The sequence below is a fragment of the Vipera ursinii genome (genome assembly GCF_947247035.1).
Source record: "Vipera ursinii genome assembly, chromosome: 2".
Taxonomy (NCBI): Eukaryota; Metazoa; Chordata; class Lepidosauria; order Squamata; family Viperidae; genus Vipera; species Vipera ursinii.
Window position 1 is genome coordinate 127,796,939 of NC_139513.1, and position 26,593 is coordinate 127,823,531.

General features: G+C 42.2%; 1 protein-coding gene and 1 long non-coding RNA gene across 2 annotated transcripts; one reads left to right on the top strand and one right to left on the bottom strand.

The window, feature by feature from the left end:
* Positions 1 to 760: 760 nt before the first annotated feature.
* TEPSIN (TEPSIN adaptor related protein complex 4 accessory protein) lies at positions 761 to 16,116 on the bottom strand. Its single transcript, XM_083356162.1, has 13 exons — positions 16,066 to 16,116; positions 14,664 to 14,736; positions 14,205 to 14,296; positions 13,974 to 14,067; positions 12,780 to 12,847; positions 12,588 to 12,666; positions 11,889 to 11,954; positions 7,043 to 7,246; positions 5,629 to 5,800; positions 5,152 to 5,265; positions 3,211 to 3,289; positions 2,535 to 2,669; positions 761 to 1,341 (listed from the first exon to the last, which is right to left on the bottom strand). The coding sequence occupies exons 1-13, from the start codon at positions 16,108 to 16,110 to the stop codon at positions 811 to 813; spliced, it is 1,752 nt and encodes a 583-aa protein (XP_083212288.1). The 5' UTR covers positions 16,111 to 16,116; the 3' UTR covers positions 761 to 810.
* Positions 16,117 to 16,473: 357 nt separating this feature from the next.
* Positions 16,474 to 26,593, top strand: LOC310635326. The gene is made up of 3 exons (XR_014491384.1): positions 16,474 to 16,585; positions 22,280 to 22,446; positions 26,389 to 26,593. It is a non-coding gene; the product is annotated as an uncharacterized lncRNA (long non-coding RNA).

Sequence of the window (26,593 nt, forward strand, 5' to 3'; positions counted from 1 at the left end):
AACTCAGTTTTAGTAATGAAAGTAATATTTTTCATAAGAACCAATTATATATCGTTCTTCATGAGAACATATGATTTTCTTTATTTTCTCACTCAATAAAAATAACCCATTTAAGAGACAGCAGGTGGGATTCAAGTCTTCTCTCTCATTCTCACAGATGATTCAGTAAGAATATAAATTAGTGGGACGTATCAACCTTAATTGTTTTCAGAATAGAATGACAGAAACCAGCTTTGCCCTCTCCTGATCTGTCAAGAATAAAGATGATAACATTCCTAGTAAGATCAGACAAACTACAGGTAGTCCTCAACGTACGACCACAATTGAGCCCAAAGTTTCTGCTGCTAAGTGAGACATTTGTTGAGTTTTGCCCCATTTTACAACCTTCCTTGCCACAGTTGTTAAGGGAATCGCTGCAGTTGATAAATTACTAACCCGGTTGTTAAGTGAATCTGGCTTCCCCGTTGACTTTGCTTGTCAGAAGGGTGCAAAAAGTGATCACATGACCCCTGGGACGCTGCAACCGTCATAAATATGAACCAGTTGCCAAGCATCTGAATGTTGATCACACGATTGTGATGCTGCAAAGATTGTAAAAAAGGTCACTTTTTTCAGTGCTGCTGTAACTTTGGTCACTAAGCAAACAGTTTTAAGTCGAGGACTACCTGTACTGAGGCTCAGCAGTCCCTAACTAGAGCAGTTGCTTATCCTATAAGACCACCCCACCCTCCCCAACCTATTGAAAAGAGCTAGAAAGATAGCTGGTTTGTTGCTCATTTATTCACACACACACACAGAACCGGGGAAGTGCTATACGTGAAGGAAGGGAAAAGCGGAGAGTTGCTGGTTGTCCTCACTATCCCTAGTAATCCCAGGGTAGGATGCTGTGTGTGGCGCTGGAGAAATGCAACCCTGCACAGATGCTGCTAGTGCCAGGCTTGAAGGTGCGATCAGTTCCATGCCAGCAAATAAAGAAACGGTGCCATCTGGATCACCCCTTGGGGGCCTTTCTTCTTGGGGGTCAGAGTCTGGCAGCCTGCCTTCTGCCCTCTGCTGGCTGAGATCAGGTGGCAGGATATCCGGTTGGCCACAGGACAGAGATTCTGTCACCTGGCCTGCTGGCAGGAACGTGTTACTCGTGAGGAGCTTAGGGGCTTGGGAGGGCTGCGGGGAGAGGTTAATGGGCTTCAGGAAGGAGTCTTCTGAGAAGGGCACCGTATTTGTCAGCAGGTCGTCAGCGTGCTCCAAGGTGGTCTTGGCAGAGACACAGGAGGCAGCAACCGGCGGTGGATTCGTGGAAGTGGAACGGCTTTGGCAGAGGGCTTCGAACTGTCGCGATATCTGTTTAAGTGGGACAGGAGAGAGAAAAAAGAACTTGACAAGAACGACAAGGGCAGCAGAGAAGAAGAGCTTCTTCCTAACACTTAAGAAGGCAACCACATTCAAAGAGCTCATAGAGAAACTTTCCCACGCTGGATTTGTGTTCACTCAGCAGAGTATTTTGTGCCGGTTGTTCAATCGCTAAGCCGTGTCTGACTCTTCGCAACCCAATGCACCAGAGGCTCCCCTGTCCTCTACCGTCTCCCAGAAGTTGCCCATATTCATTTTCACTGCGTCTATGGCACTATCTAACCCTCTCTTTTTGCCTCGTGTCTTTCTCAACATCAGGGCCTTTTCCAATGAGTCCTCTCTCCTCCTTAGGTAGCCAAAGTATTTGAGCCTCGGCTTCAGTATCTGTCCTTCCAAACAACAATCGGGGTTGATTTCCTTTAAGACAAGCATTATTTTATTTTCAGTTTGAACATCTAGCTTGCATGTGTGCATGTGTTAATGTTGATTTCCATCCAGAGAATATGAAATCCATTTAGTTGCAACAAAGCTACAGTGCTAGATGCTCTCATTTTACTGATTGAGAGGCAAGCACTGTCTATGAGGTCCTAGCCTTGGGGGGGGGGTAGGGGGGCAGGGAGAGGGGTTCTGAAACTCAGAGCATCCTTTGCAGTGAATGCTATTGCTTCTATTAAACTAATGAGCATTAGCTATACGAGCAAAACTATCTCTAGGATACATGCCCCTCCAAAGCAAAGTCTCCTAGAATACATTAAATATTGAGAGAGATACAAAATATTCAGATTTTTTGTTCCTTTGCCTTCGAGTCAATCTTGACTCCTGGTGGGTAGATGAGTGAGTCTCTGCTGCTTTTGGCAACATTTTCCAAAGCAGTTTGCCCTTGCCTTCTTCCTAAAGCTGAGAGACAGTGACTGGCCCAAGGCTATCACTCTGGCTTCTGTGCCTGAGGCAAGACTACAACTCAGCTGGTCCAGTGGATCAAATTGGCTTTTTATTTTGTTCCTTACCCCCTGAAAAGCTGCAGTGTCAAAACAAAGGTATGCACGCAATCACACAATACGCCAACCCACACAGACCTTTTCAGAATGCAGAAATGCCACATAATGCCAAAGTACAAGGGACATACAGCCTTTGCTAGATGGCCTAGTTTTCTAGAAAGTGGACATTTCAAAAACAGGATGTACCTTTGTTGCTTTGTTGGCTACGCACCCTGGGCTCCCTTCACTAAGCTCCTGCAAGTGTTGCTGTGTAACAGCAAAGATATGATCCTGGGAGAGCAAGTCAGAACACATAAGGGAAGAGATGGCACACATCGCCCTCTGTGGAAGAAGGGGAAAGAGGCACATGGTTAGGGAGAGAAATGGTTGCTATGTTCAAAAATATAGAGCCACAATGGCAGAAAAGAGAGAGGGAGTTCGCTACTGCCTTCTGAGATTTTTTTTTATTATTTCAGCCTAGTCTGCAAGCCTTAGCACTGTACAGTACCGTTTAAGTGTTGAATTTTGAGATCAGCCTAATTGCTTAACTTTTTAGAAATCAGCTAAAGACAGACAGGTGCTACCACCTGTTGTGAAAGTAATTAAGAGACTTGCTATGAGGAACTCAAGTCTGAGCCTTGCCTTAATAAGTTGCCCTAAAAATGAATAAGCCCAGGCAGCTGTTGCTCCACATTACGCTAGTATTCTTACACTTGTAAAAAAAGAAATCCTATCCTTGCCCTTAGCCCCAAAGGAGACAGCTGCAGGAACCTCCAGTTCTATCTAATTGGCTGCAGTTTCAGAAAATAATGCTCATCTGCCAAACTGAAGATAGATTTAATGCAACCTGCTGAAGTAGAGAGTTTCCTAGGAGTTTCCTCACCATACAGATGCACTCGCTGGGGTCCTTCAAGGTTCGGTTAAGCAAAGCCAAGACGACTTCACAGTTCAGCAGTCCGCACCTGTGGAGAGGGGCAGCATGGAGCCCAAGAAGCCAGAGAAGAAAAGGGAACAATTCTGTGAGGCAAGGAAGAATGCCAGCCGCTTTCTCCCGGATCTCTGGAGATCCCCAAGCAATGCTGTGCAAAAGGGGAACGTTTGTGACAGTTTTACCCAGCCAGCAGAGATGTTTCAGAAAGAAATGCACTCTGTTCAGTTGAAGCCTCTCTCATCCACTTCATATGAACATCAGGCAGGACAAAACGAGGTGGGAACGTCATTATGAGGTGCCAAAATGGCAGTTACTCAATTTTGGTACAGGCAGGCCTTGGCTTAAAACCGTTCGCTTAGTGGCCGTTCAAAGTTACAACGGCACTGAAAAAAGTGACTTATGACCGTTTTTCATACTGATGACCGTTGCAGCATCCCCTTCCTAATGTGATTTACATTCAGATGCTTGACAACTGACTCACATTTATGACGGTCACAGTGTCCCGGGGGTCACGTGATCACCTTTTGCAACTTCCTGACAAGCAAAGTCAATGGGGAAACCAGATTCACTTAACAATGGTGTTAATAATTTAACAACTGCAGTGATTCACTTTACAAATGTGTCAAGAAAAATTGCAAAATGGGGCAAAACCCACTTAACGAATGTTTCACTTGGCAACACAAATTTTGGGCTCAATCGTGGTTGTAAGTTGAGGATTGCCTGTATGTCAACACTGCAACGATCTTGGCTGAAGCCATTTCCGCTTCGTTTTCGGTTGCCACAGTACTGGGAGGGGGGGATGAGTGATTTTAAGGTTAGACTAAACAATAAATTCTCCTGTGGGAACCAAGGTCATTGCTGCCTGGGTTTTGGTGGGCTGAGCCTTCCGTTAGAAAGCCCGCCAAAGTAGTTTATTGGGGAATATGATCCATGACATGATGCTGGGGTGGGGAGTTCAACTTTGTAACCTTTGGGAGGGAACTTGGAGTTCTGTTTTTACTGGTCTCATGTATCGGAACCATGACACTGTACTCCTAATAAACAGAGGGCGGGGTTCAATGGGATTCTCTGCTTCAGCCTTAGCTCTTAGCCCTGAAAACAAGGACTAAGTTGCAACAATTTACAAAACTTGATGAATGAACCTTTATTGTCAAAGTACAACCATGTATACATTGAGATTAGCTGAGCCTCCCTTCGTGCCCCCCCCCACAACTCACATTGACAACAAACCCTCCATCTTATTACACCATGTGAAATAATTGCACCACACACCGGCCTCCCAAGTCAATTCTGCATAAGATTATGTCCCATTTAAAAGCCTAACAGCCAATGGATAAAAGCTGTTTTTCAGCCTGTTGGTACGGCTGGCTATATTCCTGTATCTCCTACCGGATGGTAGGAGAGTAAAGAGATACCGTCCAGGGTGTGAGTCATCCCTGAGAATCTTCCTCACTCTTCCAAGGCAACGAGCCCTGGCGATGTCATCCAGTGGTGTCAGGGAACAGCCCACAATGTCTTGTGCTGTGCTCACTACCCTTTGTAATACTTTCCTATCCGCGGCTGTCAGACCAGCATACCAAACCACAATACCGTACGAGAGGATGCTCTCTATAGTAGACCGGTAAAAGAGGGTCATTAGCTGTTGTTCTACCCTGTTCTTTCGCAAGACTCTGAGAAAGTGAAGCCTCTGTTGGGCCTTTCTGGCCACCTGGGTTGTGTTGACTTTCCAGGTCAGATCTTCGCAGAGGTAGACTCCCAGAAATTTAAAGGAGGAGTTGTTGAAAGATAAGGGTAAGTATATGGATGCCATATGCCATCCAGTAATGCAGAAAAAGTGGGAATGAACAGGGATAAGCCCTATTTTGGGACATGGAGAGAATGTGGGGTTCTTACTCTTTGATGAAGTGCTGGCTTTCCTCACGAGTCAGGAAGACTTTGGAACCCCTGGTTAATCCAGTGACAAGACTCATTTCTTGAAGACAATCGTTCAGGTTTTCCGCTTCCATTCTAAAAACAATAGGGAAAAAATAACGTTGAGACTTCCTTTTTCTTCCCTTCCTCCGCCTCACAAGACATCCTGCCTTCCAACTGGAGCCCCACATTGTGAACATGTGTGTATTTATTAATTGCATAACATGCTTTTCCTCTGGAAGCTCAAGGGGGGGGAGAAGAGGGTGTCTTCCTTCATTTTGTCACCACCAACACCACCACAATCTGGGTGGTATTGGGCTGAGAGATAATAAGTAGCCCAAAGTTCTCTGTAGTCAAGACTCTCCCCAGTCCAAATTCAAAAAAAAAAAATCAGCTCTCTTTTGGCTATTCTCCACTTGGCCTAGGCCCAGCCATTAGCTCTCCCAGTTTCACTCTTACCTGTCAGCAGCACTGCCTGGCTCCAGGGCGCTGGAATGATTATCACTGCCTGCTTTGCTGTCAGATTCCGAAGTTCTGCTCAGGTCGCTATTCTCTTGCAAGGAATTCTGGGAGCTGAGCCCCGTGTCCAGTTCCTCCCACCCACCTCCTGCTTGCCCAGGTTGATGGTTCACTGTGAGAGAATTTGCAAAGGAATCAGGTAATAAGACTGACTTCTTTAAAAGCCAGGAATGGCATTCGTTCATCACTACTGCTATGCCTCAAAATCTACAAGCAGTTGGCCAAGTTTGCTTAGAGCAGACATGTCAAACACAAGGCCCGGGGGCCGGATCCAGCCCGCGAAGTGGTTTCATGCGGCCCGCGAAGCCATCCTGGAAACAGTGAGGGAACGGCCCCCACTGCCTTGGCCCTGGCCCAGAGACCCTCCTCCTGCCAGAGACCTTCAGATCTGTCCCACTCCTGCCCAGGCCCCCATAGGCTCCCTTGATGCGAACGATGTAGAGCTGGCCATGCCCACCCAGTAGGCCATACGCACTCTAGGCACGCCTATCCAGTAGGCCACGCCCACCCTGGCCACACCCACCCGGCCCCTTGAGGGCAACCGCAATGCTGATGCGGCCCTCAATGAAATTGAGTTTGACACCCCTGGCTTAGAGCTTAGGAAACATGTTCAACAACATTCCCTACACTTCAAGAACAAAGGGCCGCCAAACGTTAATGGGGTGCTACTTAGAAAGTGGGCAGGGCCAGCCAGAAAAATCTCTGAATCCAAGGCAACCTATAACTATATGGCATTAAAAAAAAATCCAAAACAGTTGACATCGCCCTCATCTCCCAAACAAAATACAAAGAAATTAGTTTAAAAGTACCACTAAACACTGGAAAACATTGAAAAATGTGTGGATGTTGACTTGGGGGGGGGGTGTCTGCCAAGGAGCGCTTAGTTGGTGAACTTACATGGCCTGCTCTCTGCACTCAATTATCTACAGGTAATCCTTGACTTACAACAGTTTATTTAGTGGCCATTCAAAGATATAATGGCATTGAAAAAAACAAAACTTATGACCATTTTTCACACTTGTAACCATTGCAGTATCTCCATGGTCACACGGCCAGAATTCAGTTACTTGGCAACTGGCTTGTATTTTTCCCATGTGGTCACCTTTGGTGACTTTCTGCTAAGCAAAGCCATTGCAAAAGCCAGATTCACTTAACCGTGTTACTAAACAACTGTGGCGAGAAAGGTTGTAAAATGGGGCAAAACCCACTTAACAACTGTCTCGCCTGGCAATGGAAACTTTGGGCTCAATTTTGGTCATAAGTCAAGGACTACATGCATACTTTTTTTTTTCTCTCTCGAAAACAGCCAAACATAAAAAGGTTTAACGTATGCTGAATGGAAGATGTCTGCTACCTCGCATCTTCTTGGCTAGGGTTGCTGGTGGTTTAGTGAGGACGGCAGAGCTTTTGCCAGGAGAAGGTGCCATCACTGGCTCGTAGACATCGTCCGCCAGCTCCCTCTGAGGGGGACAGGTGAGTTCCTGGCCAGGGAGCACCACATTGGCAACCACCTCAGCTGCCTTCTGGATGGCAGCCAGCAGACCTTTGCCAGGGGATACTGGAAAAGCAATAAAAGGAAGCCATTTATACAGATTCAATCTATGCTGTGTTACGTTAGGGAAGTAACTATAGGAGAGAAAAATGCCAGACCCAAGGAATAACTTCTAATAGGCATGTATTTATATCCATTTGTTCAGAAAAGAGAAGGGCTAAGCCACAGAGTCCAAAATAAGAAGATTATGTCCTATAGTGAGATTATGTCCTATATTGCTAAGCCTGCATTGGCGATACGTTTTCTCCTTCGTAACAAAACAAATTTATGTCCTTCCAAACTACAGAATTTTCAGGCGAAATCGCAAGATCTCTGGGAATGTATTCAATTGATTTCTTCTGAACAGCTCAACTTGCTTTAGTGCTCAGGGCGGCTTTGAGCCCAAGCAGTACTGCTGGATAGTGGTACGAATCAGGAGAGGAAAGCTTCTGAATAGGATGAATAGCAAAGTTCTGCAGGCAAGGTAGAAGCAGAAGACTAGGAGACATGCAGAAGGTTCTTGACCAAGGACCTGGGGGTATTGTAGAAGTCATGTCTGACTTCTGGTAGCGCTGCTGCGCCGAATGACGGCATTTTAGAAGCCACGCGACCTTGGGAAGCGTTAGAGCGCTCGGAGACAGCGAAAATCAGCTGTCCCATGGTGCCGAAGTCTCTACCTCGGGAGAAGAGGGAGAGACGAGTTTGTCTGGGTAGAGGTAGAGCTCCCCTGTGATTCCCTCAACCAGTTTGGGGGTTAACGGGGTGAGCTCCCTTGGAGCTCAGGCTTTCTCCGCTCCCAGGATGCTTTCGCTCCATAAGGAAGTGGAACTAGATGCGACAACTACATCTGCTGCTTAGACGGGACTGTGAATATTTTTTCTTTAAGAAGCAGGCAGAGCGAAACAGGAGGATTTGAATTTTCAAGTTGGATTTTAACTTTAACTCAGACTCATTATCTTCTTCAAGTTTTAAGCTGATGGAAACGGAGTAAAAATGGTGCTGGAATGTTGCTTTCTTGTATGAACTGACAGTTTTGGAAAGTTGCTACATTTTGCAACATAGCAAGAGATACAATTTGCAATTGATTCTAACCAGTACCAGATTTTGTGTATTTGAGAGCTTTCCCTTTTTTTTCCTAAAGGATAACGAACTTTGGGAGAAAAACTTTTATTTTTTCTCCCTTCTTTTTTTTTGAACTTTGGTTCTGCTGGAAGAAAGAGGAAATCGAAACCTAAGAGATGGCTGCAAGGCATGGGGGAGGCCCTACAATTTCCAAAAGTGCAATTTCTTCACCTGTACCACAAGCTGCAGGGCAAACTACAATGAAACCTACAGCACAACCACCTTGCCCCCCACCACCTGCATTCACATTGGCAGATATTCAGCAAATTGTGATGCAATCAATGCAAGTATTACAGCAACAAATAAAGGAAACAAAGGAAGAATTTGTTAATCAAAACAAGCAGATGAGGGAGGATATAGTGCTTGCACTTCAGGGCTTGGCTGCACATATTGAACGCCTGGATGTTCATGTGGATTCAGTTATGGAGTATGTTGAGAATTTGGAAAATAAAATTATCAGTGCTGAACAGAAAGTAGAGCAGAGAATAAAATTGACAGAACAGAAGATGAAGTCACCATCTCACAATATAGAGACATGGAGTTTGCATTGCATATAAGGGGTTTGAAAGAGAACCCTAAAGAAGATTTGGAATGGGAAGTGGCGCAAGCAGTGGCTCCTGTCTTGAAATGTGAACCTGAAGAATTAGTTAAAGAGGAGTTTTTTAGATTTTTATTCGAAATTATATTCTAGAGAAAACATACAAGCTTTAGATATAAATATCTACAGGAAGCACATTTTCCTAGACTCTCAAAAGAACAACAACTTGAGATGAATCGCTTAATAACATCAGAGGAAATCTCTTTAGCTATTAAACAGTTGAAAGTGGGCAAGGCACCGGGAACAGATGGATTAACAGCAATTTATTATAAAATGTTGTTGGTTGAAATGATTGAACCTTTAAAGATGTTGTTTAATGAAATTCAGACTGGAGGAGCAGTTCCTCCATCTTGGAGGACAGCCTTTGTATCATTGATTCCAAAGGAGGATCAAGACCTTACTCAACCTAAAAATTATAGACCTATATCGCTTTTGAATACAGATTATAAGATCTTTGCTAAAGTATTGGCTAATAGATTAATTCAAGTTTTAAAGCAAATAATTCATAGTGATCAATCGGGATTTATATCTGGAAGGTATATGAAATATAATGTAAGACAAATTGTAAATTTGCTTGAATATTTGGATAAGAACAACCAAGTCCCTGCAGCATTGATATTTTTGGATGCAGAAAAAGCTTTTGATCAATTGAATTGGCAATTCTTATTGAGAGTTGTTGAGGAAATGAATTTTGGAGAAGGATTCTTACATTCTATTAAAGCTATATATCAACAACAAACTGCACAAATTATAATTAATGTGGGGTTAACAGAGACGTTTAAAATTGAAAAAGGTACAAGACAGGGATGCCCCCTATCACCATTGTTGTTTTAACGTTAGAGATTTTATTAATTAAAATTCGAGAGTCCTCTATGATAAAGGGAATTAAAATAAAACAGAATGATTATAGATTGAGAGCTTTTGCTGATGACTTGGTTGTGACATTATCTCAACCGATACAATCGGTTATAGATTTGATGGAAATTATAACTCAGTATGGAAAGGTTTCTGGGTTTAAGGTAAATAGTAATAAGACCAAGATATTGTCTAAGAATATGTCTATGAGTGAAAGGGAAATGTTAACCAAATTAACAGGTTTTGAAATAGTAAAAAAGGTTAAGTATTTGGGAGTGTATATTGCAGCTTCAAATGCAAAATTATATAAGAATAACTATGAAACACTATGGTTGAAGATACAAAAGGATTTAAATAATTGGAAAAAATTACAATTCTCTCTATTGGGAAGAATCGCAGCTGTTAAAATGAATGCTCTGCCGAAGTTTCTCTTTTTGTTTCAAATGATACCTATATTGAAAAAGGATGCCAACCTTGATGAATGGCAGAAGGGTATTAATAAATTTATCTGGGCGGGGAAAAAACCAAGAGTCAAATTTAAGATTTTGCAAGATGCTAGGGAAAGAGGGGGACTCAAGGCACCTAATTTGAAATTGTATTATGATGCGGTGGTCTTGACATGGGTTAGCGATTGGCTTAATTTAACTAATAAAAGAATACTTCACCTTGAGGGTTGGGACTTGGTATATGGATGGCATGCATATTTGCTTTATGATAAAAAGGTGGACAGGGCTTTTAAATCTCATATTCTTAGAAGTGCCTTGCTGCGTGTCTGGAAAAAGTATTATTATAAGTTAAATTATAAAATACCAATTTGGGGAATTCCCGGACATGCGATAGAAGGCGTATCTATGGGATTGAGTTTGGATATGTTTTCTTATAAGGAATTACTTAGATTGGAAGGGAATAATTGGCAACTTAAATCATTATATGAGTTAAAACAAGAAAACATAAGTTACTCTTGGTTTCAATATACCCAATTGAAAGCTAGGTGGAAGCTGGATCAGAAGGTTGACATCACAACTACAGATGAAAACTTAGTAAAACAAATTAGAGATTTAAATCGTGCGCATATAAAGAGGATATACAATGTTTTAATTGAATTGGATTCGGAAATGGAATTAGTTAAAGATTGTATGATAAAGTGGGCACAAAATATCCAGGAACCAATTCCGTTGGATTTTTGGGAGGTAATCTGGGTTAGAAATGTTAAATTTACTCAGGCTCAAAATTTAAGAGAAAATTTTTGTAAAATGTTTTATAGATGGCATTTGGATCCCAAAAAGTTGTCTAACATGTATCCTAACCTACAGTCTAAATGCTGGAGATGTGGTAGTTTAGATGCCACCTACTTTCATATGTGGTGGACTTGTAGAAATATAAAAGCTTTTTGGATTAAAATTTGGTGGAACATTCAAAAGATTTTTAAGAGAAAGATAAAGTTTTCTCCACAATTGTTTTTATTGGGTATTGTTGTAGATTGTGATACTAAAGAAACCAATCTGATGCTGAATTTGATAACAGCAGCACGGTTACTGTTGGGACAATACTGGAAGAAGGATAGTTTGCCTACTATAGAAGAATGGGTACTTAAAGTATCGAATCTTGCAGAAATGTCTAAGATTTCTGCTTATTTGAAGGATCATTCACAAGAAAGATATATTTCAGTTTGGAGAAGATGGATAGATTATATTCAGAACAAATATGGGACTAAAAAGTTCCACTTAGCTTATGAGTAGATTTTAGAGGGATATTGTTATTAATTTTAGTATTAGTATTGATTATATTTTTGTTTAAGTTATTACTATTTTGTTTTTAATAATTTGAAGGTATCTATGTTAAAGGGGAGTTAAAGCACATGATGAATTTGGTTAATTTTATAATGGATAATTTTAGTTAGAATATGATTATTATATTTATAACCCTGTATTCAGCTCTGGGAAGTGGGGGGGAAGGGGGGTGGTTTGGGGTGGGTGGGTTTTGGGTATATGTATTGTAAAAAAAAATTTAAAAACTCTTTAATAAATAAATAAATAAATAAATAAATAAATAAATAAATGTCATGTCCCTTCAGCTCCTGAACCCAATGCTTACCAGGGCTGTTCTTTTCGAAACCGAAGCCTTCGAGAGAGCCATGGGGGCTAGACCTATTTCCCATACCTAGGAAGAGAGACATGAGAAGAACTTTACAAAAGAAGAGTTAATCCAGCATGGTGCTGCTGCAGGCAGCTCACATGCTTTTCTCCACTTTATCAACATCAGATGAAAACAGTTTTATTTATTTTTATCCTACCATCATTATTTTTATAAATAACTCAAGGCAGCAAATATATCTAATTCTCCTTCCATTGTCCCTACAACAACCGCCTTGTGAGGTGGGCTGGGCTGAGAACGAGGAACTAGCCCAAAGTCATCCAGCTGGCTTTCCTGTTCCTTCAGTTCAGCTGAAGCTTTGCTGTAAGTGGCTCTACAGTGAAACTACCTCTCAGCTGACCACAATAATTTGGCCTAGAATTATAATTCTAATGTGTGGCTTTACTCCAGAATATTTCAAAAAGACAAAATAGATGGTTCAACACCCCCAGACCAGAAGTAATTGACAGTATCATTCTCAAAGGTAATATTCTCTTCCCTCTGTTATTCAGGCCCAGGAAATCATGCTCACCTTAGCAGGGAAGGAAAGGAGGAAAAATGAGAAAAAGGGAAATAAAATTACATATTTTTTTAATTAAAAAAGGTAATACAGGGGATCTATACAGGCACTACAGTTTTATCTTTGCACTATTGGTTTACCTGCTGAATGCAGTTCTTTAGGTGGGTGAGTAACACACTGAGGCAACAGCACATCTGAAAATAAAGTGCCTGCCAGGTCCTACAAGGAGAGAGGCAAGCAAAGGGCAATGTGATGAACGGCCATATAGAAAGCCCTTCTCTATGGTAGGCTTTGAGAGTATCTAGATCTCATGACTGGGTCTTGTCACTCACCTGTGCAGTCATCCGCACCTTCTGATACAAGCTGTTGCCATGGAGAGGATCAGGAGGCCCTGTGAATCCTACAAGGCAAAGGAGAGAGATGGTGAGGCAGTGAAAGAGCAGAATCCTTGCGTGCCCCTGCATAGGTTTCACTCCTTATAGATTCCTAAAAATAACAACTGCATCAACCAAAGCAGCTGAGTCTGTTTTGCAGGCAACGAAAAATACCCTATACAAGAAGTTCCATATCAACAATCCTAGTGCAAAACATGCCCCCGACAGAGAAAGTAATAGCAATAGCACATGGACTTATCTACCGCTTTGTAATGCACTCTCTAAGCAGCTTACAATGTCAGCATATTGCTGCCAACAATTTGGGTCGTTATTTTACTGAAGGATGGGAGGTTGAGTCAACCTTGAGCAGGTCAGGATCAAACTCCGGGCAGTGGTCAGTTAGTCTGCTATACTGCATTCTAACTACTGTGACACCATGGCTCCTAAGTACCGCAATCAAAAATAGTGTTATAATAAAGATAACTTGTGACTTTCATATTGATGCAGAATAATAAATGAGGTTTTATGCATGCAAATGTGTGTGGGAACTACAACACCCAGATATAGTTGCCAATCCATCTCCACCCCCCTCTTCCCTATGCCATAGGAAAGAGAGAAAGAGAGCAAGAGAGACATCAAACATCAAAGTCCATTAAGAGCAACACCTTCAACCTATTTGAAAAATTAAATAACTCAAAATGTTTGTTTTATTGGAGCAGTCTTCCTGGCAGGGTAAGATAATTTAGAATTGATATCACAATGACAGTTCTGTTCCCCTTGTGGACTACTGATTACGAGATCTGGAGAGGCAAATTGTGTTCTCTCATTTGCTTCTAGTGTAGTGTCAAGGAGCATTTTTCCATGTATGCCTAATCCAGGAGAACAGTGGGACCTATTCCCTGATGGTTATATAACTAATAGTTATTTCAGCTGTGAATCAAGAAGCCATTTTCTGACTCAAACTTGCTAACTAGCTTTAGGCAAACCAATCTTTTCTCAGTATCAAACCCTTCAGTTGTAATATTTGACAATAACATTAACCATGCTGCTGTTTTTACTGTAAAGTTTACTGAGATCACAGAGGTGCTGAATGGACATTATATAACTATTATTAGGAAGACATGGTTATTCTTGTTGGAATCTCTGACCTACCTATGGCTTCCTGAATGAATGAAGAATTCCTCTTAAGCTGCAGAAGGAAAGGTGACGAGCCATGGGTGCACATATAGAGCAGGATCTTAAGCACCTAAGAATGCAGAAGCTAAGTTGGGATTGTGAAAACAGATTTAAAAGTATAAATCTTTGTTTTTGTTTCAAAATTAAGGATATCTGCTCCAGTGTGGATGTGGGTTTTGGCCACATTCTTTCAAACCACTTTTTTACCTTCAGCTTGATGTGGCACGAGTTGTTCTGAAGACGATTGAGAAGGTATTCAATAAGACAGTGACTGCTTCCTGTTGATTCATGGGAGATTTCTGGAAGTTTGTCATGTTAAAGAGTTATCAAAATAAAGGAATTGACAGAGAACCATCGCTCAAACATTCGTGCTCTCTCTCCCAAGTCCTAAATTTCTTGGGTTGCTAGAATAAGATTTTTTTTAATACAATGGATTTTCAATATATAGGTATGGAATTAAGGAGATATGAGGGATACAACTGAAAAAAAATGTAGTTACTGTACTGCTCTCCTAATCTGTTGGAAGATTCCAGATCATTAACTATATTAGGTTTTGTTATAGCCATACATTTTTGCTATTAACAAAAGTGAGTACTATATAACTAAAATGATTTCAAGAATAGATCATACACAGATCATCCGACTGTTCTAAAGATCAAAGGATACTGGCAATCTCTTCAAGCAGATAGCCTGGGCATGGAACTTCATCATCTGAGGTGCCTTTGATTAGAGTGGGTAGCTGAAGAAAAGAACACACACATACAAAGAAAAGACACTTTGGATTCTTCCTGATGTATAATTGTTAGTATCAACAATCAATGGCACTGTGAGGCAATAGAAATTAAAGAGAGAGAAATAGCAATGAGAAAATATAGATAGGCTAATAGTACCATCAAGACCTTTTCATTCCCTGAATAAGGCAGAGCATTAATATCTAATATGAGCTCATACTTTGTAATAGTATATGGCACACCCTGATTGTAGAAAAAAGTATTTTATGTTTTACAAGTCTCTAGTTTTAGTTGGTATGATAAAAGAATGAAACTTGTACTTTTTCTGCCCAAAAAGGGCAAAAAACTCCACAAAACCCTGTAGGATCCAATTTGGGTTGATCACTGGGGGAAAAAACCCTGTACACCTCTGGTCCTGGTAATCAACCCAGATTGGATCCTGCAATAAAGTCTCCAAATACAGGTGGAAGAAAAATTATCTCCTTTGCTTCCAAATGCTTAAATGATTATTTAATTTCAAGCAACCTAATACAATGTGACTTCTCTGCACACTGGCTGACTGTGACATCTCAAGTTATCACTGGTAACTTTTGAGGCAGCTGGTAACACCTCTTTTTACAAGTAAGGGTCATCCAATGTTTGCAGTACTAAGTGGAACTTTAATATTACTTGTGGCTTGTGCCTTGCTGAACTTACTATCTGGCTACCGGTAGTATAATTTATCCAGCTTTAACAATCTTCTTCAAAAACGTTTATTTCAATTAAATTCTCTGGTAGCATCACAGCACTTTAGGCCACTATCATTGTATCCCTGACATATAACATAGAAACTGTAAAGTATTGCTGCTGGGAGGAAAACCAGATAGTTGGATATATTTTCTTAGGGACAAGAACAATAGATGTCTTTATTTCTTATCCCAACCCACATATGCTGCTGGTAGAGCTCTTCAGGGGTTGCATTACTTCACTTAGTAAATGTATGTTTGAATGTTCTCGTTTACAAATAAATCCAAGCCTGATGTTACTAAAAGCAAACAAGCCTCTATGGGGAATGATTCTGCAAGCCTTTTCAGTTGCGCAGCATGCAACGTACAAGCTCCAAGTCTACACTTTGCATTGATAAAATAGTCCATAAACAATATTTATTTTCTTCTCTGCCTTATTCTGCTGAAGTATAAAGCTGTCAAAAGAACTGAAGCATCTAATACATCTCTAAAAAAAATCATAACTTCATCTGACTTATTGACCTCCACCCTCCCACAGAGATTTTAGGGTAAATTAATACTCTAAATCTCCAGACAGCCCGTCCCTACGCAATATCGTATTATTCACGCTACCCGAGTCAAGAAACTCAAACGATCTCGCAAAGGTACAGCCGCCATGGTGATTTCCGGGTCCGGCCACACGCTTCAATAGTCCGCCTCCCGGGACGCCAGATACTCCAATCGAACGGCGACCTTATCCCGAACCAGCCAATCACCTACTTCAGCAAACAGCTGTCTCTGTCGTCGTCGGAGGCCGCCAGCGAACGGCGAGAGCCAAGACCCGCAGCTTTCCATTTCCCATCCAATCGGAAGCTTCCGGTGCAGAACGGGACCCAATCAGGGGAGAAGGAGCGTGAAGCCGTCTCCCAGTCGGAAAGCGGGGTCATGCTTGAGGCCCGGATCCGGGCCGGTGGTGAAGGGCGGTTAAGAAGCGCCGCTTCGCGGAAGATGGCCCTGCTTATGGCCGCTTCCAGCCGGTAGCTAAGGAGGCTGGTTTTCACTCCTTCCGGCTATGTCCAGTCGAGCAGTCTGGGAACGCGTCCGAGCGAGGGTGCAACGCTTCCCTGAGCTGTTGGCGAGTTGTGGGGAGCAGGTAAGGGGCACGGAAGGGGCTGAGCATCCCCGACTGCAGGGGCAGCAAGGCGCAGCGTCTCCGGCACCTGAATTCACCCAGATAGCGTCTGGGGAGAAACCGTCCTGGAGAAAATCTGTTTGTGTGGTCGCTAGGACTGGGAAATGGCTTGATGGCACACCACCGTAGTAATTAATTAAATTTATAATTTTTTTTATTTTTATTCCCATTTATATCCCGCCCTTCTCCGAAGGCTCAGGGCGGCTTACAATTTAAGCACAAACCAATGTGCTTAGCAATAGCCTTCATTCTATGTATATGCCTGCTTATTAGGGCTTTCGCCCGCCCCCCCCCCCCGTGGCATTATTACAAAGTGAGCTTATTGCCCCCAACAATCTGGGTCCTCATTTTACCTACCTGGGAAGGATGGAAGGCTGAGTCAACCTTGAGCCTGGTGGGCTCCCGAACCTGCACTAATTGCAGGCAGCTGGGGTTACTTAAGGAGGCATCAGCCCACTGCTCCACCAAGGCTCCATTATATGTAATATAATTTAATTTAATTTAATTTATTAATATTTCTATACCGCCCTTCTCCCGAAGGACTCAGGGCGGTGAACAGGGCAAGAATAAAAAACAGAATTACAAAAATTAAAAAATAAATAAATGCCCACTAAAAAACAATTAATACATAGTTAAAAAAGACCCCAATGAAATACAGTAAAAACCCCACCAATCCCCCATTAGGCCAGGCCGGCTTGTTCGAACAAATATGTTTTTAGATCGCGGCGAAAGGAGCGAAGATCGGGCGCCATCCGGAGCTCAACCGGTAACTGATTCCATAGCACCGGGGCGCCCACAGAGAAGGATCTCCCCCTGGGGGCCACCAATCGGCATTCTCTGACCGGTGGCACCCTGAGGAGGCCCTCTCTGTGGGAACGCACAGGGCGGAGGGAAGTTGATGCCGGCAGCAGGTGTTCCCTAAGGTACTCCGGACCCCTGCCATGTAGGGCTTTGAACACCATTACTAGTACCTTGAATCTCACCCAGAAGACAACTGGTAACCAATGTGTAATATAATACAATATAATAATAGGAAAGAAGCTAGATGGGTCAAGCTCCTCTGGCGGGAAGGGAGAAAAGAGTTTTAGGTAATTTCGATCGCCTCCTATTTAGCATCTACATGTTTTTCAAATTTGTCAACTTTGAGATGTGTGGACTTCAGCTTCCAGAATCCTCCAGCTTATGGCGTTCCAGAACTCCCCATAGTATCTGAGGAATTCTGGGAGTTGAAGTCCACCACACCTTAAAGTTGACAAGTTTGAAAAACATTGACATACACATTTAAGCTGCATGGGATTTGGGATCATCAGCTATACTTCTCTTCCATGCCAGGCAAGTGATGCTGTTCAGATGGTGAATTAGTGCCTAGAAGCTGTAAGATCCTGGATGGGTAGGAGCCGGCTGCAACTCAACCCTAGCAAGACAGAGGGGTTGTGGGTCTTTGTCTCTCCCCCCCCCCCATTGGATCAAAGTTGACATTTCTGACTCTGGATGGGGTAACATTTAGGAGCCCTCCTGAAAGAGAAGGTGGCAGGTGCGGGGGGGGGGAAACTACACAAATTAATCTTGTGCACCAATTGCGCCCATTCATACCTTAGTCACCTCCCATTTGGATTACTGCAAAACACTTTATATAGGGCTGCACTTGAAGACCATTTGGAAGTTACAACTGGTTAGGAATGCAGGGAAACACAGTTTTGGGTGCCCTGCACCTGATCAACATTACAGTTGTGCCAGCTGCAGTAGCTCCAAGGTGCTTTCTACATGCAGTTTAAGGTGCTGGTTATCACCATCTTTAACATACTGTTTATGGCCCAAACCTGGGTTATTGGCAGAACTGCCTCTCTCTGCCCATCCCACTAGGTTAGGGTGGGTCCACTCCAAATTCACTCTCTTAAATGTTGTCAGCTGATTGGACCTCAAAGGTACACCTCAGTGGCCACCACATTGGAATAGCCTCCTATCTGAGAGATTCCTACTCTTAACGTTCCAGAGGGCCACAAAGAGCTTACTATTCCTGTAAACATTGGACCAAGATGGTCTGGAACCTAAAGGGAAGGGTATTTTTGTTTTATCGGTGTTTTTATGGATTGTGAGGCACCTAAAGTCATTACATGATGCAGGCAGCCATATAAGGAAATAAATAAATGTCAGAGAGAGAGACAGTCAGTCACTCAGTCCTTCAAGGTGTGATTGCTGTCTGTTCAGGATCCTGTCCATTTCTAGACTGTTGCATGCCATGCAGGCATGTATTTATATGTATGCCTTCTTTTTAAAGGGAGAGCACTGCAGAATTTGTCTTTGCTGTGCTGGGGAACAGATCTCCTACCAGGATGAGCTGTCTTGTCAGATCTGAATAAGACAGACTGGTATGAGTTAATCCTATTCATTTGAGTAAAGTTTGGCAGAGGTTAGAAATCTCTAGGTCAGGGGTGTCAAATGCGCAACATCACGTGATGTGTTGTGATATACTGCGACTTTTTCCCCCTTGCTGGCAATGGGGTGGATGCGGTTTTGGTGTGATGCATCCAGCCCATGGGCCGGGAGTTTGACACCCCTGCTCTAGGTTGCTTAAAAGCCAAAGCGGAACAAATTGGAAAAACCAAATACATAGCCAGAATAGTGTATTATTATGGTATCTCATAAACACAGTGCCTAGGGAATACTAAATGTTTGTTGTTTATGAAAATATTTTAAGTTACAAACAAAAAACCCCAAAGGTAACAGTAAAATTGAGATAATATTTAGTACATATGTACTTACTTGACTAAGCGTGAGATCATTCGTGGTTTTGGAGTTGGGTACCATCAGTATGCTGATGATACCCAGCTTTTCATTTCGACCCCAAACCACCCCAGTGATGCCCTCGACGTGATGTCCCGATGCCTGGAGGCGGTCCAGGTCTGGATGGGGAGGAACAGGCTTCGACTCAACCCTGACAAGACTGAGTGGCTGTGCGTACCGGCATCTCGGGATATTCAGGATATCCCACCCCTCACTATGGGGGGTGAGTTATTACCTCCTGTAGATAGGGCTCGCAACTTGGGAGTCCTCCTAGATTCACAGCTTTCCTTAGAAGACCATGTAGTAGCTGTGACTAGGGGGGCCTTCGCCCAGGTTCGCCTGGTGCGCCAGTTGCGGCCCTATCTAGACCGGGATGCCTTACGTACGGTCACTCATGCGCTCGTGACCTCTCGTCTTGACTACTGCAATGCTCTCTACATGGGGCTACCCTTGAAGACCACTCGGAGGCTCCAACTGGTACAGAATGCAGTCGCAAGAGTTGTGTTGGGAGTTTCCCGACACTCCCATGTCACACCTTTGCTCCGCGAGCTGCATTGGCTACCAGTTGTCTTCCGGGTGAGGTTCAAGGTGTTAGTAATGACCTACAAAGCCCTACATGGCATGGGTCCGGAATACCTTGGGGAGCACCTGCGGCCGGCGTCAACTTCCCTCCGCCCAGTACGCTCCCACAGAGAGGGCCTCCTCAGGGTGCCACCGGTCAAAGAATGCCGACTGGTGGCCCCCAGGGGGAGGGCATTCTCTGTGGGTGCACCGGATCTTTGGAACCATCTTCCGGTCGAGCTCCGGATGGCGCCCGATCTCCGCTCCTTCCGGCGCGATCTTAAAACCCATCTCTTTGAACAAGCTGGCCTGGCCTGATGGGACGGGGTTGGATTTTATAAATGGATTTTAACTGTTAATCTGTATTAATTTATTATGGGCACTGTTTAATTACTTTTTAATAATTTTTAATTTTTGTATCTTGTTTTTATGTATTGCCCTGTTCACCGCCCTGAGTCCTTCGGGAGAAGGGCGGTATATAAATTAAATAAATAAATTAAATAAATAAATAATAATTCCTTGTGACTTATTGAAGAATTTAGGTCTCTGTATATTCTTAAGTATTGTTTGTATTCTTAAGCATGTGGATGTTTACTGCAGTAAAGACCTACAAAGATAAAACTTGCTTAGGGTTTATCAGAGTTTGAATGTGCCTTGCACAGTCTGCATCTAATTAGAGCTAATATTTGCAGGCCTCAGTTTATGGCAAATGTATGGCTTCCAATACTACTGAACATGGAAACTTGAAAAAGGATGTGTGCGCCAAGGAATTTGCAATGCTGATGGATTGCTTCACAGAGGCTGTGAGTTTGCATTTTGTTTTTCATTTCACATGGTTTAACTTTTCATTTGGGAGCCTGTTAGGAGCAAAACATGCTATAAATACAGAGGCACATAAAAATGTGCTGTTGTCCTTTTTTCTATTTTGGGTAGCTGGAAATGTAGAGGGCTGATCCAGGAATCATGGAAATAATCCTAATTTACAGGCATAGGGACATTAAAATTCTCTCCATTCCCCCCTCCCTCTTATTTAAAATAGAAGATCACATTTGCTGCAAATAATTTATAGCACCTACAAATTGAAAGGAAGTACAGTAGTAAATGGCATCAACAGCTGCCAGAGCTTTGCTTTGCTTTGCTTTCAGGACTACCACACTGAATTGTTCTTTCTTGACTGTTGTTCATTTTTACCGCTTTTAGGCTTGTTTCTGTATCTTTGGCAGAAGAAATAGTTTTTGGGAGGGGAGGTTACTTTTCAGAGTGTCCAGAAACTTTATATTTGTAAGAAGGCATCTGTTTATACAGGCAGTCCTCGGCTTATGACAATTGACCCATTTAACGACCTTTCTTGGCACAATTGTTAGGTGAATCACTGCAGATGTTAAGTTAGTTACGTGGTTGTAAAGTGAAACTAGCTTCTTGTTTGATTTTGCTTGTCAAGTCGTAAAAGATGATCACATGACCCCTGGGACACTGCAACCGTCATAAATACATGTCAGTTGTCAAGCGTCCAGATTTTGATCACATGACTTTGGGGATGCTGCAGTGGTCGTGAATGTGAAAAACTGTCATGTCACTTTTTTCAGTGTCGTTGCAACTTCAGTCATTAAATGAATGGTTGATGAGGATTACCTGTATTTGAAATTCAAGGGTTGGTAACCACCTTACCTGACAGAAACATGTGGACTTAACTGAAACTTACTTATCTGAAACTGCTATCGGGGGATTTTGTTCATTTAGTTATAGCTTACAAAGAGTTTGACCAAAGAAACGTCTGAAAGAAACTTCTAAAAAACTGTTTCTTTGGGACAAGCTTATCCCACTTAATATGGAAGTTAAGAGAATCTGTGTATTTAGATATATAGGCAGTCCATGACTTAATTGCTAAGCAAGACAGTTTTTAAGTGAATTGTGCCCCATTTTAATTTTTTTTTTGCCACAAATGTTAAGCAAATCACTGCAGTTAAATGAATCTGATTTCCCCCATTGACTGCTTGTCGGAAGCCAGCTGGGAAGGTTATATGACCCCAGGATACTGCAATTTTGATCACATGACTAGGGGGCTGCTGCAATGGTTCCTAGTGTGGAAACTGGTCATACGTCACTTTTTTTCAATGCCATTATAACTTTGAATGTGTCCCATATTTGTTTTGCACATTAACTATAAGAAAGATTATAATTGTAAGAGGGATAGCAGACAACTGACCCATTTCAAAATCTCATTGGCCTTATGCTACAGGATATATTGATAGAAATATATTTACATAATTCTTAATATTTTTTTCTAAGAAAATTGATCTTTCTTTGCAGGCAAAAAGGAATGCAAAGACCTGAAATGGATACTGATGGCAAATCTGGGATTTATAGTTGTTTTCAGCACAGAAGAATAAAGAAAATATCCATCTGTCGTATACTGAGGTCCAAAAATGGAGTATTTCCCAATGTGCCAAGAACTAATGGCTTTTCAACTTATGCATGTGTGTACTGTAAGCACATTCTCGAAAACCTTTTTTTAAAATGTAAGACTCAGTGTGTGGGGAGATTTAATTTAAACATGGGATGAGCAGTGTAATTTCTTAGAGGGGCAAGAGACAAAGTTCAAGACCTAGAAGTATAAAGCCAGAAAGTATATAAATACCATTTAATTCAGATTTTTGTAATGTTAGAATTTCTATTAGCAAATATGTCAGGTTCCCTTTGGTAAAATATGGCATTAATATACCAGTGGCCTTCTCCTATCAGTGGAGTGTCTGCTAAATTAGGTACTTGTACCAATTTGGCCCTGAGGATTTACTAATTCCCTTATTTACAGGAATAAAATAAGATACTCCTGTAGATCTTGCTTAAGCTACTTTATATTGCTAATTCCAGCTCCTGAAAAATTGGGGCAAAGAAAGCCCAGAGTGGCCAACTCCCTAACAGTCATTGGTCATTTACCCAAAAATATCCAGTTATGGTATATTAAAAAAAATCCTGATATTTGCAGCTCTGAATATTTGATTTCCCTTCTGAATATGAATTTCCTCACTAATGCTTTGGGGAGGAAAAAACCTAATCAGTGAAATTGCCTAAGGACCAAAATGTGTTTGCGTATGTGTGCCAAGGTTCCACAGAACAGCTCAAAGTCTAACAATATGAAGATTGGGGAAGAGCTGTACTTCTTTTTTTTTATTGAAAAGTTTTAACATACAATTTTTCTTTAAAAACCCCCCTCCCCCCACCCTCCCCTTCCCTCCTCCCTCCCCCCCTACCCCTCCCCCTCCCCCCCACCCTCCCCCCGACTTCCCAGAGCTGAGTACAAGGTATATATGAAAAAAAGGAAAAACAATCATAAACAACCATATACTAACAACCTTAAACTCTAAAATCCATCACTCTCTAGCTTATATAGGATAAGACAAACCTTAATAATATTAAATATATATAAGAGGGGGAAAAAACTAAAAGAAAAAAAAAGAAAAAAGGAAAGAAGACTCATTCAAATGCTACATGAAACTTCTTAACCCTATACCTATCCTGGATAAACTCAATCCATTTTCTCCATTCCATAATATAACGTTCTTGCGAGAGATCTTAGGCCGAAATCTTCGCCATCTCTGCCAAGTCGAAAATCTTTAAAGTCACTCTCCTATAGTCGGCAGTTCCTCTTTCTTCCATTACTAACCTATCAAAAGTCTTGCTGCCGTAATTAAATTTAACATCAACTTAGTGTCCACAACCATAACATCCGTAATTATCCCCAACAAAAAAAAAAAAAGAAAAGAAAAATTGCGGACAAAACTTTATCCTTTGCTTAAAATCTTCTACATATTCCACCAAATTTTTATCCAAAAAGCCTTGATCTTTTTACAAGTCCACCCAACATTTTGGCTGATAATCCGGATACATACTTGCAAGCTTTTTAAGATCTAAATGCCATCTATAAAGCATTTTATAAAAGTTCTCTCTTAAATTTTGAGCTTATGTAAATTTTACGTTCCTCACCCAAATCTTTTCCCACGTGTCCATTGTGATAACTTCCTAGATATTCGTTGTGGAAGTTCCATAGACTTCTACTGGTCTTGCTCTTTTATTATTTTCTTTTTGATCGTTTTAAAGCAGCACGCGTCACCCTCCGCTCTCTAGGATCATCCAAAGAAATTGTAGCTTGATCTCCTCCAGCACCGTTCTCCTCTGTCTGTCCATCTCCAGCCTCTTGATGTACTCCTTCTCCAGATCCCTTTGCAGCTTCCAGAAGTGATAATGGGGTTGCTTTTAAAACGTTATTATAAAAATCACGCGCCTGCATCACAGTAATCAGACGGTACCTTTTACCTTCATACATCACCATCAACCCAACTGGAATCTCCCATCTGAACCTTATATCTCGTTGCTTGAGCTCTTGCACGAGGAATGTAAAATCCTTCCTTCTCCTTAAAATCTTTGGAGGAATTTCTTTTAGAACCAAAACTTCTTGATCAACAATCACCACTTTAGAATCATAGGCAGCTTGTATAACTTCATCTCTAATTTCCCTCTTAGTAAAATAAACCACCACATCTCTAGGCAGCTTTCTCTGTCTAGCAATCCATGAATTCACACGAAACACTTTATCCATGCCTCCCTTTATTTCAGATGCTGGCAGATTCAATACCACTTCCAGAGCCTCAGAAATCAGCTGCTTTAAATCTTCCTTAATATTCTCTTTTAAGCCTCTGATTCTAACAGCAAACTGCATCTGGTAATATTGAGCAAGACTCAATTCTCTGTCCATTTTGTCTCTTAAATCTTCATTCTCCAATACTTTTGCTTCTAATATGGCATTCTTTTGAGTCAAATCTTCCACTTTTTCCTCCAGATCTTCCACACATTCAGCCACTTTATACACTGAAGACAAAATGTCTGCCTTCATCACCCTGAACTTCTGTTCCAACCTCTCTTCCATTCTCTCCTCCAGTTTCTCCAATTTCTCCTCCATCTGTGCAAATTTATCACCCATTGATTCCAGAATTACCTGGGCATGTTTTTCAAGAGCATCTTGTAAATCCTTCGATGTCAACACATCAGGAAGATACAACGCCTGCAATGATGATTGTTGCACCGGAGAAGTTCCAGCACTCCGAAGAGTTTTTAAGGGAGGTTTAGCCGCCATCTTTTACTTTCACTTGTGACGCACTTTCACTTTAAGTTTAAAAAGTCCATCAAGCTAGAGAGTAGAATATAATAATCCTCTTCATCTTTTCCTCTTGTACCGCTCTGCCTGCTCCTTTTATTCCATAATCCTTCCTTCAGGCAGGGGTGGTCGCAAACGCCTGGCTCTGCTCCATGAAGTCCGGAGCAGAGACGCTGACCAGCTGGGAGCAACCCAGGCTACGGGGGAGTTCGATCCTTCAGCCGCCCCAGCTACAAGCTCAGGCGGCCCCGGAGAACTCAACCCCTACCTGGGGCCTCACCCCCTCCTCTTCTCCCGAGGAGGGGGCTTCAAATTCACCCGAACAGCTGATCGGCGCTGTTTCGGGTGAAAATAACTCAGCTGAGCCGCGGGCAGCCCGGGAAGGCTGTCTCCGGCGCCGCGCCGCCACCGGAAGTCGGGAAGAGCTGTACTTCTTGGTTGGCTAGGAATGCCAGGCTTCCATGTTAAGGTTCCTGAGTTTCTAAAACTCCTTGGGGATTTGTCGAACTCCGCTCAGTTCTAGAGTCAAATATCAACTAGGTAGGTTTCTAGAATGCAACTTTGGTCACAAAACGCAAATGTTTATCTTAGTATTAATGAATGTTTGTGAAAATATTATATGGAAGCAGTTTGATCTAATGATTAAGGCCCCAGGCTAGAAAGCTGGAAACTGAATTCTAGTCCTGTCTAAGCATGAAAGCCGGCTGGCTGATCTTGGGCCAGTCACTCTTGGCCTATATTGTCAAGCTCAGGCAACAAGTTGGTTCATTGGTCAATTCCTGTCGCAACCAATGGACCAACATTAGTTGATCTGGGAGGAAAATGCAGCGGGGGGGGGGATCGGGGCGGGGGAGGAACACTGCCCTTGTGAGAAAAATGCTAGGAAAGAAAAAAAAAGTTTATAAAGTATTAATCATATATCAGTATCTTTTACAAATCTGTCAGTTTATTATGACCATGTCTCAAAAAATAATTGGATTGTATTCTAGCTGGGAACAAGCCCAGTATGTATGTCATCAGGGTGATTAATAAGATTACTTGAAGCTCTGTAATACAGTAGTGAGCTACTTTTGTTGGTGGCATCCAAAATCAAACCAGAGTGTAAAAGCTAGAAAATGCATCAAGATCAACAGACATTTCCTCAGCTATGTATATTGTCTGCAACTAAGCAGTCTTGATGTCCTGTGTTGTGTAAACCAGCTATTTCCAATAAGAAAAAAAGGCTCTGTTAAAATGCTTCAGGTTTTTTTTTTATTGATTTGTGCAGGTCAGCCACAATCCCTGGGACTGGTCATTGTACAACACTGGACATTTTGCTGTGACAGCAAGTGAGGAATTCCAGATGAAATGCAGGGCTGCCTTCTGTCTGTCTTTCTTTGTAATTGCTTGGAGATGGATTGTTTCAAAAACTCGGTTGTTCTATGGAGGAATGGCAGAAGTATCTTTGGTCCTTCGATTACAGCAGACGGTCA

What these genes read in the sequence shown, in the direction of transcription:
- TEPSIN (XM_083356162.1), bottom strand. Translation starts at nt 16,110, where the DNA reads ATGGCGGCTGTACCTTTGCGAGATCGTTTGAGTTTCTTGACTCGG. An exon ending in CGTGCCACATCAAGCTGAAG is followed by an intron (nt 14,068 to 14,204) that starts GTAAAAAAGTGG and finishes CTGCATTCTTAG; the next exon opens with GTGCTTAAGATCCTGCTCTA. An exon ending in AGCCAGCACTTCATCAAAGA is followed by an intron (nt 3,290 to 5,151) that starts GTAAGAACCCCA and finishes CCCTCTCCACAG; the next exon opens with GTGCGGACTGCTGAACTGTG.